General features: G+C 35.3%; 1 protein-coding gene and 1 pseudogene across 3 annotated transcripts; both read left to right on the forward strand.

Moving 5' to 3' along the window:
• Nucleotides 1–4,573: 4,573 nt before the first annotated feature.
• Nucleotides 4,574–7,588, forward strand: LOC18035091 (tropinone reductase homolog At5g06060). Of its 3 annotated transcripts, XR_002904272.1 has the most exons (6): nt 4,574–5,018; nt 5,277–5,484; nt 5,803–6,019; nt 6,125–6,231; nt 6,564–6,906; nt 7,045–7,588. XR_002904272.1 is itself a non-coding variant. In XM_024179107.1 (5 exons), the coding sequence occupies exons 1-5, from the start codon at nt 4,711–4,713 to the stop codon at nt 6,750–6,752; spliced, it is 1,029 nt and encodes a 342-aa protein (XP_024034875.1). In that variant the 5' UTR covers nt 4,574–4,710; the 3' UTR covers nt 6,753–6,923. The 3 variants fall into 3 exon arrangements, 2 of the variants coding, with proteins under 2 accessions (XP_024034875.1, XP_024034876.1); XM_024179107.1 differs by lacking the exon at nt 7,045–7,588 and having other exon boundaries at nt 6,564–6,923; XM_024179108.1 differs by lacking the exons at nt 6,564–6,906; nt 7,045–7,588 and adding an exon at nt 6,278–6,345 and having other exon boundaries at nt 6,125–6,184.
• A 5,212-nt stretch (nt 7,589–12,800) lies between these two features.
• LOC18033625 lies at nt 12,801–13,987 on the forward strand (annotated as a pseudogene).
• The last annotated feature ends 2,285 nt before the right edge of the window (nt 13,988–16,272 follow it).

The following is a 16,272-nucleotide window of genomic DNA, read 5'->3' on the forward strand; positions in this document are numbered from 1 at the left end:
CATCATTTGGCTTTTGTTGTTGGGTTTCCTGTGTGTGCTCTTAAGTTGTCAGTTTTAGTCATGCCAAACAATTGTTCTCTGTTTTAATTACTCTTTAATTAATGTTCAGGGATTCAGCGATTGTTTAGATATTTGCTTAAAACCATGTCTATCTTTCTCCATTGCATGTCTCCATCCCAACTTTGTGTCTTTCTGAGCGAGCGACCTTAGCTTGACGATTTTGTTATATAACATACTCTTTTATTTTAGATAAATTTTGTTTAATTAATTAATTAATTAATTTTCTTAATTTCATGAGTGTAGATCTTTGTGCTTTGTGTCCCCAGGGGTGACAGCTTACCTAATGTAATTTAAGGAAAAAGAAAAAGCAAAAAAAAAAAAAAAACCTCTGCAATACAATTTACATAAACTGTATAATACGATTGCTATGCATTAGTGATTAGCTGATGATGAACGGTCAGAATTATTATCTAAAATATCTGATATCTCTTTCAGTGCTGGTACTTCATTGATTGCAGCGTTCGTCAATTTTGTGATGACTATAAACAAGTCTTAAAAATTCATGATTAGGCTTTGATACTACTTAGGATCAAGAGTTTAACCAGTGTTCCTCATACAACCAAATAAGAAATACAACACAAATTAATGATCGCCTCATATCATGCAACAAGTTGACCTTAGCCTGGTAAAATAAATTCAAAACGCTTGTTTTTTCTGTTACTGTTTGAACATTGGATTTGGATCAATGCTAGCATTGATCTCGTGCTTATCTTTTTACAAAGCTCCATGCTAAATTCAAATTTTTTAGTGTTACGTTAGGGATATAATGGATCATAAAAAAGATATTAGGGACCCAAAAAGTAAAAATGAGAACAAATTAAAAAAAGAAAATAATAATAATAATGAATTAAATAAATAAAAGAGGAGGCCAGATGGGAACACAGAATGGTCACCTTACTAAATTCCCGCAGTTGAACATGGCTAAAAAGGAAAAACTCGGCTCTCTCCCATCTGTCTCCCTCAAAAACCTCTTCATGAGACTTTTGCTTTTGGCTTTTAGGGCTTGTAATAATATTTTTAATTATTTGCAAGAACAGAAGAGGAACAAACAAAAGACGCGTAGGTGTTGCCTCATCAATGATGCAAAAATATTCTCTTAGACTTAAACTAGGGTTTTGTGAAATGTAACGTAAACAGAAGGATACAAAGGAGTTGGTGATGAATTTTGGAAGTGTTGTTAAGGCAAGAAAGGCTATATGAAGAGAACACAAGCTTATGGATTCTACTTGGTCATCATCTTATTGACTTGTTTATTATGATAATATTGCTAAGAGAGACAAATTAATAGGGGAACGGGTAATATTGTCTTATTTGTTAAATTCCACATCTTTATTTCTTTATCCTGTCCAGAGATTCCAATTTTGGGTTTTGATTGCTACTGAAGTTGTGAGTGTTCCAAGAAAAAGTGACCATGAAATATATATGTCCTTTGCGTAACTAGTTTGCTGGAACGTAACTAATTATAAAATCAAACAGTACTAAATATCGTGCATACATATATATTAGCTTTACATTCCCATTTCCCAAATTGATGGCCGAGTTGGAACCACTGGTTCGGATTGTTTTCCAAGTTGATTTAGTTCATTGTGTTTCTATCTTACATGAATTGTGTGTTCAAATTTTGGTTCACTACTAAATCGAACCGAAAACCCAATAGTAGGCTCAATTAGTGTCCAAAACAAGTAAGCTAAGAATTGAAATGCAGGTCGAATTCGGTTTGGTTTATTTTTAAATTCAGCTTTTTCGCGTTGGTTTATATCAACTAAATGATTTGCTCTTCGATTTTGGCAAACCCTGAATCAAACGAACTGTTTTAGACTTTTCGATAATAATCGTAAATGGGATTAAAAATAAGTAGTACGTACATGGATTCATACAGATGCCCAGAGAAAGAAACTAAGAAAGACTGCTTAAATAATTATCATTTATTAACTAATGCATCACTCTTTGCCTAGTCACCAAGCTTCAGCTCGAGATCTAAATTTGCTATGGTTACTTTGAGACGGAAGGCGGTGACACTTCATCTGTTCTCTTTCTCTTGCAATTACTCGCTCCTACTTTGTTTCCCGAACCAACAGCCAAATTCAAGCTCATCACTGCAGGCAAATCAGACTTGACAAAATCAGCCCCGTGAGGTCTCGAATTATGCTTCATCATGTGTTCTTCTTCAAGCTTTGATTCTAAGAAGCTGAAAAGCTCTAGCAGAAGAAGAAGGATGTGGATCAAAAGACTAATAGGACCTCGTTTGGGTATCTTGATGATCCCACCATTTCTCTCTATGATCAGTGAATGATGTCGAGGCAAGAAGTTCCCTAGCATCAGGTTTAACACTATGATTGTAACCCAATAAGGGGCTAACTGATTAGGGTAATTTCTTGATTAATCATTACGGTTATGAAAAGAATTATAAAGATATTGATGATCAAGTTTCTCGCTAGAGGACTGCTTGGGCCCAGCCTTTTCCTTTCTCCGACAATTCGTGTGCCCACCGAGGGCTTGAGCTTACTTCAATTCTCTTTCACAGAAACTGAAACTATAACATCTTGGAGGCCAAACGAGGCACCAAACACCCAGCTGCGTCTTCTGCATGCGCTTCCTCTTCCCAAGACCGAGCTGATTGATTAGCAAAGCTAGATCCTGCCCGTGAGCTGCTTTTGCAGCTTCCCCACATGAAAAGTCCTGCTTGTTCCATTGCATACGTGATTGCTTCTGTGCTTTAGAGTCTAATTAAGGATTAAAGATTTCTACTGATTATTCCTCTTATAAGATCATTACAAAAAGACTTATAATGAAGATCACAAAAGCATGGTCTTACTGATGATCGGGTAGTCTTGTACTGTTGTGGTTTCATAGGATATTAATTTCTCATTAATTCCTTTTGAGCTGGTATTTGTGCAATTACTACGATGATTGACCTTGTGATTTTATTATTTAGTTTGTTTAAGAAAAATCCCATTCCGTGACATTTTCATCCTGAGGCCTGAAAATAATTCGTACTTTATACAGGATGGATCTTATTAAATTAATACTTTATAAATTAATAATATCAAATAAATAATAGTTTTTGTTCGTTATGACTTGCAATCAACTTAGTAAATTAATAATTTGACGAGTTTATTAGATAATAAACCTTTTAAAATATTTTATTTTATTATAGATCTCAATTATATACAAATTAATAATTAACTAATTTGAATCTAAATACAAATGATATGTCTATGATTTTTTTTATTATACTAACATAATATTTTATGCATTTCATCAGTCATCATTACTTTTTTTACATGGCTTTCAGATGAGAAATCATTTTGTTGTATTATATGTTCTATGTTAAAAGAAATAAGAGAGAGATCGGCAAAAAAAATACCTAAATTAATATTCTTTAATGAATTACTATATAAAATTATTAAATGATTAATTCACTATTATCATAGAACTCCATAAAATTATTATATTCTCTAATTACACTACCATAATACTTGGGAAATTTACAAAAGTAACCTAAAAACTTTTGTTATTTTCACAAATAGCCCTTCAAACTTTTTCCTATCAACATTAGCCAAACACAAATATTTCTCCCCAAATTACCTTTGTTTACAAACCAAAAGCAACTTTCCTTCTCCTCTTTTATCAAATCAAACGGAGTCTTGCACTCTTGAATCATCACCGGCGACGGCAAACGTCGACGGTGAACGGTAAAAGTGAACTCCGATTAAATACAACATAATATATCTAGATCCAACACCAATACGCATCACTGAATGTGATAAGAGTTATTTTCTCAATTTGCGAGAGTGTTTCAGTGCGATTGCATTAGTATGACAGGCATCTGTCACATGAAACTTAGTGCGAACTTGGTGCGACAGGCTGCCTGTCGCATGAAGCTTGGTGTGACAGGCACACCTGTCGCACCTGATCGCAGATCGTGCGCTGAACAACTTTCAAGCCTCTTACTCTAAACCTACGACAACTTCTTCACCTATGCACCACACCAACAAACTTCACCCATACTCTCAACGTCATAAACCCTTCAATCTTCACTCACCATCACCAACACAACCTGTCGCACCACAACATAGAAGAATAATAAAAAATAGAAATTTAGGATTTTTGACATTACCTTTAATTTTAGCTCTTGACCGGAATTTTGGTGATGTTCGCTACCGAGAATGACTCCGAGAAGCTGCCGGCAATGAGTGAACACGTTTGGAGGGAATTCGGCGGTGAGAGAAAGCGAGAGAGAGAGGGGAAGGAGAGGAAGGAGTTATGGGAGGGGTATTTTCGGCACAAGTGGGGAGTTTTAGCTAATATTAATAGGAAAAAGTTTAAAGGACTATTTGTAAAAATAGCAAAAGTTTTTGAGTTATTCTTGTAAATTTTCCACAATACTTTATAAAAATCCTTATTACGAACGTGATATGTTTTTTACAAATTAATAAAATTTTTATAATACCAAGACTATTAATTTATGTAGATTCTACTGCACCCAATATTCTCAGTGATCACCATCTAACTGGTCATCCATTGTTGATTAAAAATCCAAAGTGAACTCAATGAAGTACAAAAACCAAAACGACTGATTCGGTTCGTAAAATTTTGGTTTCTTAATCTTTTCTCCTATTTGGCATTGGCACAACACAGAGGCGGGCTATGGCTATGGCTCATGCACTGGTTTTATCTCCATCATCACTCTCTACTTGTTCTTCTGCAAATTCACCACCTTCATTTCTCTGTAAAAGTAAAACCCACAGCTTTGCTCATATAGTCCTTTCTTTTAAGCCCCGAAAAGCCCCTAAACTTGTCCATTATTACTGTATAAATCCCATATTGAATCAAAATCAAAACATGTCATGCAATCCAAGAGCCAGTAGTAGTAACAGCTCCATTACAAGCCACGAAAGCAGATGGTCTCTTCAGGGCAAGACTGCTTTAGTTACTGGTGGCACTCGCGGCATTGGGTACTGTATATAGCACCCTCCACCCTACATACACAATTTAACACACAGAATAGAATGTCGAAAGAATGACTAAAAGACCAAATCTTATGCAGCTCTCCTCATTCCTTGTATTTCTTCAGGTTTTAAAAATGCTGACGTTTATACCTGATAATTCTTTCTTACATTTGTGCTGACTTGACATGATGATGGTTTCTTAATTTCTTATTTTCAGCAATTTAACGTGATTTTGCAAATGGGTATGTTTTGTTTTTCTTATAGGCGAGCGATTGTAGAGGAGTTGGTGGGTTTTGGAGCGAGTGTTCACACGTGTTCGAGAAATGAGAATGAGCTAAATAAGTGCTTAACGGAATGGGGTAGTTTAGGCCTTGAAGTTACTGGTTCTGTCTGCGATGTGTCCGTTCGAAATCAGAGAGAGAGTTTGATTGATTCTGTGTCTACTTTGTTCGATGGCAAGCTAAATATCCTTGTATTGTTTGTTCTTGGGTTTCCTCTTACATGGCTCTTTTCAAGTACCTATGCATATGTACTGTTTGTTTATTTGCCTTTGAGAGTTTTGTAGCTTTACTGGCTGTGATTTTTAAAACTTTAGTGAGACTTATATTTTGATTTTAATCTGTTGAATTCTTATGAATTGTCTTAGCCAGGTTCTAATGATGGCATTTTAGTGCTATCGATGCTCTGCTTCATTTTAATTTTGTGCTCACTTTTCCAAGATTTTAGACATTGAGACAAACCTGCATTTCCATCAAACTGAAGTTATAACAGTTTATTGTCTTGTATATAGATTAATAATGTCGGGACAAATATACGGAAACCGATGGTGGAGTTCACCGCCGGGGAATTTGCCACTCTCATGGCTACAAACTTTGAATCTCTTTTCCACTTATGCCAACTATCCTATCCGCTTCTAAAAGCATCTAGGGAAGGAAGTGTGGTGTTTACGTCCTCTGTATCTGGTTTTGTCTCACTCAAGAATATGTCTGTTCATGGTTCAACTAAGGGTAACTCTCTCAATATTCAAGTGTGGTTGCTTGGTTAGCGTGCTTTTTGAGCTGGAAGTGTTCATTGGAATGTTACTTATTCTTTAATTTTTGGTTGTTTCTCAGGGGCTATCAACCAACTTACAAGAAATTTGGCCTGTGAGTGGGCGAAAGACAATATAAGATGTAATTCTGTGGCACCTTGGTACATCAAAACTTCGATGGTGGAGCAAGTAATTTCTCTTTTCACCTTGCTTATGTAGAGATTTTTTTTTTCAGGCTGAGAGTTGGCTGTTCAGCATGGATCCATAACGGTGTATAGTGATAGACATGGACTTGAATCTTAAAGAAAGTTAAATCTTCCATAGTTTTCATCAAGTACATTTATTTTTTTCTCTCTGTGTTGCTATGTGATCTACAATCTATCTGGCAAATGGGGTGAATTCAGTCTTTATCGCACGTATCCACACTATGTATGAAATGTGTCTAGCTTCTGACTTATGAATGTAGAACTTGTTTGGACTAAACATTTCTTTTAGTGATATGGACTATCTTCATGCTTCAGGTGCTCAGCAAAGAAGATTATCTAGAAGAGGTTTTTTCTCGAACCCCACTTCGTCGCCTTGGAGACCCCACAGAAGTTTCATCTCTGGTAGCATTTCTTTGCTTCCCTGCATCATCTTACATCACTGGCCAGATTATCTGCGTTGACGGAGGAATGTCTGTGAATGGTTTCTACCCAATACATGACTAGAAGTGGCCATTTCAGCATTGTCGCATTAGCTTTTCCTGTTACTTTTTGCCACTCTTTTTATGAGTGTGATGCTTTCTTGACTTCAACTTCTAGACAAATGATTTCCTCAAATCATCCCAAGCTGTTTGGGTGTTGCCCACTCTAATAGTGCAAGGTTTTTTGTTTAATTCATTTCCTATGCCTTTCCCCATCGATTATTACCATTAATCTATAATCTTGAAATTTCAAGGCTAACAGCATTCAGAATACTGGTCATGGGGATTGCCATACTTGCTCGTTTGATCTCCTGCAGGAACCTAGAAGCTAAAGAAGATATATCATCAACTGGCTTCATGTCATTCTCCAAAGATTGGGGATCCTCAGTCCTCACTGTTCCTTTGATTTTTATTTTTTTTTCCTCCTAGCTTATGAAGCCATGTATATTTGATGAGCTCTGCATCGTATTCCCCTTTTCCATCTTTGCCAAGATGTGTCCTTGACAGCACTAACGGTTTAGTGAATGAAAAGGCCAATGTGTCTATTTGGCCCGCCCATCAGTGCCGGATGTCCTCAAGTCAAGGACGCGAAGCTTACCTTAAGGCCCCAAAAGCAGGCCCGCCGCTTAACGTGCATATATGGTATATGTCTGAGGCCAAGACACTGACATCTCGAGAGCTTAATAAGCGATTGGGTGGTGAACAGTACAACTGACCCACCGCTCCAACTCCAAAACGAAGGGCAGTCCGCAGTTGTTTAATTTGCACGTGTGATGTGTGTTAGGGTTAGGCCTAGACATTGGGTTTGGTCTACTATTTGACAGCTAGACTCGCAATATGTCAATCCCAGCAATACATAAATTGACGCTCATCAAAATCATTCTTTAAGTTTGCCTTCATCATATTTATACAAAACGGCATTTAAAGGCCATATTGTATCAAAAAAAGAAGCCTTGCCTCTCAAGCATTCGATTTCTGAAAGTATGTACATGCAATATTCAAATTGCAACCTAAGTACTAACGCCTGGCAATGTATTTTATTATATTGGCCAAATATTTTTTAAAGAATGTAGTTATTCATATATTTGTTAAATATGATCATAATAAAAATAATAAAGCACTTAATATGAATTATATTTAATTTATATGTCATTATTTAATATTGTAAGAATAATGGTGGGTGTACCGGGGATATTAGAATGACGAAGGAGATAGTAGAATATTAAATTGATCTTATTCCTGCAATTACTTTTGAAGGATGTTTTATTATCTTTCTTATTTGCTTGTTTTGGTGTAAAAGTATAAGCTACAATATACATTATATTTTTTAGACAAATTATATAATTTAATTGTTACCAGTACATTTTAGTCTTTAGTTTTCACTCTAAAAAATTATTGTTCTTTTATTATTACAATCACACTCTCAGAAATAATTTTTTCTCACCCAAACCTCAAATACACACAGAACTCTCAATTTAAGAGTAATTATATTCAACTCTCAAATTCTCTCTAAGTACAAGAAGAAGCGAATATTTGGAATGATAAAACTTATGAAATGCTCTCCTATTTATAACAAAACAGATAGCACTGTTCAAACCGCGTTACTATTCATACCGCATTACTGTTTATATCGCGTTACTGTTCATGCGGCGTCACTGTTTAAACTGCGTGACCATTCAAATCGTGTGATCAACCCGTGTTAATGTTCACCGCGTGGTCAAACCGTGTTACTGTTCACCACGCTACTTTTTTTTAAAAAATCAATTTGCAACAATCTCCACCTTGATTTAAAAAAATAAAATTCATAGCTACTGCTATAAAACATTGTCTTCACCAACAGTCATAATTCTCAACATAGAGAATTATTATACTCCAACATAAAGAGTATGCCACTTAGAATTAATTACCAATTCTAAGAATTTTACATCGGCACATGTCGAAATTTCCTGCTGAAATTTATGGTGCAACTTCCATGTTGGCTTTCTTGGAAGTTCGTCAGTCATCGACATAAATTCCACCATACACCCTGCATCAATGCCAACCATGCCTTGTGTGCAAATCTTGTGGACCCGCCAGCAGTAACACATCCCTTTTCATGGTATTAAGGGTGGGCAAAATACCTGACCCAATCTGATCCGACCCGATCCGATCCAAAATATTTCGGGTTCAGATCGGATCGGGTTATAAAGGAAACTCGATCGGATGAAAGTGGTGAAACCCGATTGGGTTGTGATCGGATCGGGTTTTGGTTGCTTAAAAAAAAACTTAAATCTAAACACACGCGCCACACACAAATCACATATTCCCATTCAACAATACATACACAATACACACAAACACAAGTCAGGCACACATACAAATGATTACAAACACACAAATAACACAGTAACAACAGCACACGTAGCGCGGTAGCAGCAACTGCCCACTGCCGACAGCAGGTGACGTACACGACTACTCACCCACCACCCACAGCCTCCCTCGCTCGCAACCCACTGCCGACAGCCAACCCCCAACCTCTCTCAAATAAACGAAACACAAACACACACAACCGAAGCTAACGCTAATCGAAGCCGAGATCTAACGCCAGACGCAGCAACCGCCGAGATCTGAAGCCAACCGAAGCTGCTGAAATACTAGCTAGGCAACCCAAGAGGGGGGGGGTGAATTGAGATTTTAAAATTATTCTAGGCAAACCACACAACAATTCAATCTAATGCCTTAATAAATTCGAAAATAATAAATTCAATAAAAGCACAATAATAAATGAGTAAGGGAAGAGAAAGCTAACTCAAGGATTTTTACGTGGTTCGGCAATCCCCGCCTACGTCCACGCCTCCAAGCACACCGGGCTTGAGGATTTCACTATCCAAGTCTTTCCAAGGCTTCAAACGATTACAATTGACTTCAAGGTGTCAATGAACCTTTACAACAAGAGATTATCTCTCCAATCTCTTCACCCCAAGTGTCTCTCACACTTGTACTCTCACAATTTGATGAGAAATGATAAATACAACAATGAATCTCTCTTTAAGAGTGGATATACAAATTATAGCTCAATGATGATTCAACAAATGATGATTTACGAAATGGAAGCTCAATATATGTTGTGTGCACTTGTTTATGCTTGCTTGAGTTACCAAAAATGAATTGGTTTTGAGTTTATATAGTTTGAACTCAAAAACTAGCCGTTACTAGCCGTTATGCGAATTTTTGGTCGTAACCGGCTTGCCGTTTAACCATATCCGGTAAACCGCTTTCGTTCTGGTGCTTACTGCCCCGTATCCGGCTTGCCGTTTATCAGCATCCGGTAAGCCGCTTGCTACAGTAACTGCTACAGTAAAATATTTTCCGAAATTTACAGTTTGACCCCAAAACTTTATAAAACTGTAGTATGGCTTAAAACGTTATGAAATGTTACAAATAAGTCCAATTTCAGAATTTCTAAATAATTCTTTGTTAATCCCAAAAATTTCTGAAATTATGATATAGCTAAAAATACTATGAAACTTTTCAAATAAGTCCTTTACCAAAATTTCAAGCAATACTTGTTTATTTCAAAGTTTTCAAAATTCTTTCAATGAAACCATAAACTTTGAAAAACAACCAATTTCATAAAATCATTTTTCCATTAAATATGAAACATTTATAATGTAAAAATAATGATTTATTTAAAAAGAATATTAAATAATTTGGGCTTAAAAAATTAATCATTCTTAATCTTGTTTGTTATCATCAAAATCAATATCATGGAAACATATATGTTAACAGCTGCTCCGCGAGGATTGTGAACCGATCTGCCGATCTACTGCTACGAAGTACTGGATCTGCTGCGCCACCTCCATGCTTCTAATCTTCCACCATCACCCAATTTGATTCAAGGTCTATTCGAACCCGGCAACACCCATTCGAACTCGGCAAGCGGCAACCCGAATTTTGGCTGTTGACTTTGGGTTTTGGAAGCTTTGAGCCTTTGACAGTGATGCTAGATGTATATTACATATTATGTGTGAAAGATTAATGTTTAATTGGTATTTGGTGGTTATTAATAATAGGTAATTATGTATTATTGAATTTTACCCGACTTGAATAATTTGAATCGACTCAAATTTAACCTGAATTGCATCTAACCCGTATCCGATTCGAATTTAACCCGATTTTTTGATTTGATCCGATTCGATCCGAATTATATTCGGATCGGATCGGGTCGGGTTATAAATTCGGGTTGAGTTAAGATGAATTGTCATTCAACCCGATCAACCCGAAACCCGATCGGGTTGATCCGAACCCAAATTTACCCACTCTTACATGTTACCAACGGTATACCATGAGGATGTCATCATCATCCATTTTACAAGGGACTATCGTCTCCTACAATGATGAGAGACCTACCACTAGCAATGCTATCAGTATCTGATCTGGAGCTACTTGTCGATCCTACTCATTTCTCCTATGACAATCTCTTTTTAGGTGTCCCAATTGTCCACACCCCCAGCAGACTCCCTTTTTCTTAGATTTATCTTTCTTCTAATTCCTCACATGTAATTTCAGTATTTTCACCACTCGGTCTTCTTTCTTCTGAGAGTAAAGTACTAGTAACTTCTTAAAGATCTATTGTCTCATTCCCATACATCAAAGTAGGTAATAGGTGTTTGTAGAAAATTGGAAGTGACCACAACAATCTAAGCGTCTTGTCCTCATTTTAAATTTTAATTCCAATGGCTTCTAGTTCTGACACAATACCATTGAGAACACTGAGGTGATAAAAAATTTTTGTACCTTCAACCATTCGCAGCGTGTGAAATCGCTCCTTTAGGTACAAACGATATAAGATACTCTTTGTCTAATACAACTTTTCTAACTTCTCCCAAAGCTCTTTCGTTGTAGCACCTTTTTTGAAATTTTTTAATATTTCCTATATTTGCAAGAACATTCTTTGGACACAGTCGCTTGCAGCTCTATTATCCAACTCTTCCCAATCTTCATTACTTATACTAACTTTTCCAGAGCCATTACTGGAAGCAGTGGATGGTTTCCCTTTTAATGCCTTGTGTAACCCAGATTGAATCAACACATCCTTGACTTAAATTTGTCACAAGCCAAAGTTAATTTTCCCATCATATTTTTCTATTTCAAATTTCACCAGACTTGAAAATTTTAATCCTGACATATTTGCTTTGTAGATCAGCCTTTACTCTTCACCCCGACATTGGCTCCCACTAGTTCATGTACAGTACCGTATACATAAACATTATCGTATACGTGAACAATGCCATCTATGTGAACGGTTCTCCTACACCAAAACTTTAATCATTGGCTCTGATACCACTGTTAGGAAATTGAGTTTCCTCCCAAGATCACTCCAAGCAATTTATCAAGCAACAAATCAATAGAAAAATTAAATGAAAAATACACCAATCCCACAACACAAGATTTACGTGGAAAACTCCAAATCAGAAGAAAAATCATGGTCGCTGTCAAAAAGAAAACCAGAGAAAAATATTCACTATGTGAAAATTATTACAACCACACTCTCATAAATAATTTTCTCTCACTTAAACCTCAAATACACATAGAACTCTCAATTTAAGAGTAATTATATTCAACTCTCAAATTCTCCCTAAATACAAGAGGAAGTGAATATTTGGAATGATAAAACTTATGAAATGTTCTCTTATTTATAACCAAACGGATAGTACTGTTCAAATCGTGTAACTATTCATACTGTGTTACTGTTCATGCTGCGTCAATATTCAAATCGCGTGGTCAAATCGTGTTATTGTTCACCGTGTGATCAAACATGTTATTGTTTACCATGTTACTTTTTTTTTTAAATCAATTTTTAACAAATGAAAGATTCCTGTGAGCTTATTATAAAAGGATGAACTAATGTTCAATCTATTTAATTAGCTTAATCGTTAAATTTAAGGGAGCCTCTAAGTTACATTTAATGTAACTTACACAACTTATGTGAACCACATAAATTATGGATCCCACAATTTTGTGTGATTCACATTAGTTGTGTAAGTTAATTGTAACTTAGCATTTGGCTAAATTTAAAGTTGAAGTTGTGTGTGAAGTTCACTCAACTTTTATCACCTTTATTTCGAATGGCGCCTCCGACAAACACCAATGGTAGGCTCAATCAGAGATGGACAGTCCAGGGCATGACTGCGCTTGTAACTGGTGGAACCAAAGGACTAGGGTTCTTAATCTCTCTAGCTAGCTCTTATATGCATTCCTTTCCTGTTAATATTGCCTGCATGTGCTCATATTTTTGTTTCTGTTGTTGGTGCATTGACTAGTCATGCTGTAGTGGAGGAACTGGCTGAGCTTGGTGCTACTGTGCATACATGCTCTAGGAATGAATGAAGTAGATCTTAGTGAATGCATACGTGACTGGAAAAGCAAAGGCTTCAAAGTCACCGGTTCAGTGTGCGATGTATCATCTCGAATTGAACGGGAAAAGCTTATAAACCAAGTCTCCTCTCTGTTTGATGGAAAACTTAACATTCTCGTATGATTCATATATGGTGTTAATTATATTGCATATTAATTAATTGTTGTTATAATTAATCCCGTGGTGCAGTGAGTTCTAATTTGCTTTACTAGCTAACTACTTAATTAACACAATCCATATCACTTATCACTATGTCTATGTATGTATGCGATGTGACTCTCTCTAGATAAACAACGTCGGGACGACTATAAGAAAGGCAACTGTGGAGTTCACAGCAGAAGATTTCTCGTTTCTCATGGCTACCAATTTTGAGTCTGCTTACAATCTGTGCCAACTTGCACATCCTCTTTTGAAAGCTTCGGGGGCAGCAAGTATTGTTCTAATGTCTTCTGTTTGTGGGGTGGTGTCAGTTGTTGACGTTGGATCCATATCTGGAGCTACGAAAGGTGACCCTTGACAACAATTTTCAACATCATGTCATGAGCTCTAGTCGTGTCTTTGAACCCCGTGACTGGGAGGCTCTATGGCATTACGACTTGTCTTTAAACATTAAACTTGAACTTTCTCTCACCCCAACTAGTTATATGTTAATCACAGGAGCCATGAACCATCTTGCGAGGATTTTGGCATGCGAGTGGGCTCAAGACAATATTAGGACCAATTCTGTCACACCTTGGTTCGTCGCGACTCCTTTAACTGAATCTGTAAGAACTATTTTATTCACTCTGATTCTCAATGTTATATATATGTATGCAGTTTCTCTATATGAGAAATTATTTTTATCAATTAGAAAAATGACATGATTTAATGCTCATTTCATTTCTGGTGGTAAATAAATATATATGGTCACAGAAGAAGCATACTAGTTGAAGAATAAATGGTAACCTTCTAAATTTTAACCAAAAAAATTAATTAGTTTGTAGAGATCTTGGATAATTAATAATTTTTATATAAAAAAGGGTCATGGTCATATTTAATTTTTAATAGTGAGTATTTTTTTATTTTTTTTTATGCACGCCAAGAATAAAATGGGGTGTTAAAAATTTATGAGAAACGTCCTAATTAGTTAAAAAAAATTAATAAGAAAAATGAAAGTTTTCGTGCGAGATGATCGATGTGATATTATCTTGCACGCAGGGAAAGCATACACTTGCATAAAAAATTTTCTTCTACGTATAATTATTACACTGGTCATGATAACTTCTAACCCTGCCCGTGATCTCCATTGCCTGCCACTGTGTCGGTGCTCCGTAATCGGTAAGATTTTGGAACGTAGCAAATCAATTAATGATGCATGGTTGTTACTTACATATAGGATCGACGGCGGAATTTTGTTCGTTCACAAAATTATGTAAGATGAACGGCTACGGTTAGGTTGCATATTCGAAACGGGGGTGCATGAATGGGTCCACAGAAGAAATAATTGTACATACTACGGATAAGTTTCTAGGCCCTAGGTGTCGGTGCTTCGTATTCGGTAAGATTTTGGAACGTAGCAAATCAAATAATAATGCATGGTTGGTAGACAATTTATTGAAGGGAGGGCCTAAGTTACTTAGCGCCATCCGTTATTAAAACAGCTCAATATTGCCCCAAATTTATTGTCACTCATCAGTGTGCCCCCAGCAGGCAGCAGTTACTGTAAACCTTTGTTTGGTGTAGACAATTTTTCCTTTTTTTTTATCAATTTAGCCATTTAGGCACCTTAACATACCTAGTATCACGAACAAATTGCTCTCCCTAAATATAATATTCTCTTATAATTTATTAATTAATTAAATTAATAAATTTAAATACATATATTTTTCTTCCCCTTCATCATAAAAAAAAACTTAATTGACAAAAAAAAGAGTAGCAAATTTTTATAAATTTAAAAATACATATTCTTCTTCCCTTTCATCACCAAAAAGAAAATTTAAAGGAAAAGAATAAGAGTAGCAAATTTGTTACCCCTATTATCCGAGTAGAAATTTTAATAGAATCTTTCCCTAACAACAAGCATCACCTCAAATACAAATTTAATAATATTACAACCATGTAATTATTATAACATAAAATTATCATATAAAACAACCATTTAATAAAATCATCATCATATTCCAAAATCATCAAAATCATCACCATAATCAAAACAATACTCAAAGTGCATATTATTCTTCTCCTTTTAACAACATCGAAATGATATATTACTTTGTCTCCTCCTTTAGACAAAAAAAATTCAAAATGCATATTATTCAAAATCATATTATATGCTCCCCTAAATATATGGTCAATTTAAAAATTTAACCAAAATAATTTAATCCAAAAACATATCATATTTATCTCCCCCTTCATTATAAAAAAGAAAAGATAGATAAATGGAATCCAAACAAGATCATAAAAAAAAATAATTCAATGAAGATATTACCCATTTTGTGCGAACAAAAAATTTCGGCAGAGTCTCTCCTTAAAAATGAACAAATCCTCAAATACACAATATGGTTAAAAACACTTCTACATAGGTTTAAACAATTATAACAAACCAACAACTCCATCAATTCATCAAGCAACACACATATAATCATCAATCATCAAAATCATCAAGAAATTCATTTTAATAATATTAATAACATGATTAGAGATATTAATAAATTTCATCATCCTAAGTTCATGCAGAATTTTTGAAAATTATTTTTCGCAAAGAGGTTTTGATTTGTTTACCAAATTGGCATGCAAAAGTTATAAGAACGTATTATCAACTATCCAAGCTCCATAATTACTAATCACATTTTTAAAATCAAGACAACTAAACTTATCAAACATCTAATGTGACATTTCAATATAACTTAAAAAATCTTATATCCTTAAAATTCTCTAAGTATGTGTAATTTTTTTTTTTCGATATCATTTACAACAAGTAATGCATAATCAACAATACATCGATAAAGTACAAAAAATGCATCCGTTCACCAATCATAGATTGTATAAGATCAAACTTCATCAAATACAATGTAATCACCAAAGCACATTTTTTATCATCAAAACTTAAGTAAAGCATAAGTACATAATAGCAATATATAGATCATCAAAATCAACATAACTATTAAGA

The sequence above is a fragment of the Citrus clementina genome, unplaced genomic scaffold (assembly GCF_000493195.1).
Source record: "Citrus clementina cultivar Clemenules unplaced genomic scaffold, Citrus_clementina_v1.0 scaffold_8, whole genome shotgun sequence".
Lineage (NCBI taxonomy): Eukaryota > Viridiplantae > Streptophyta > Magnoliopsida > Sapindales > Rutaceae > Citrus > Citrus x clementina.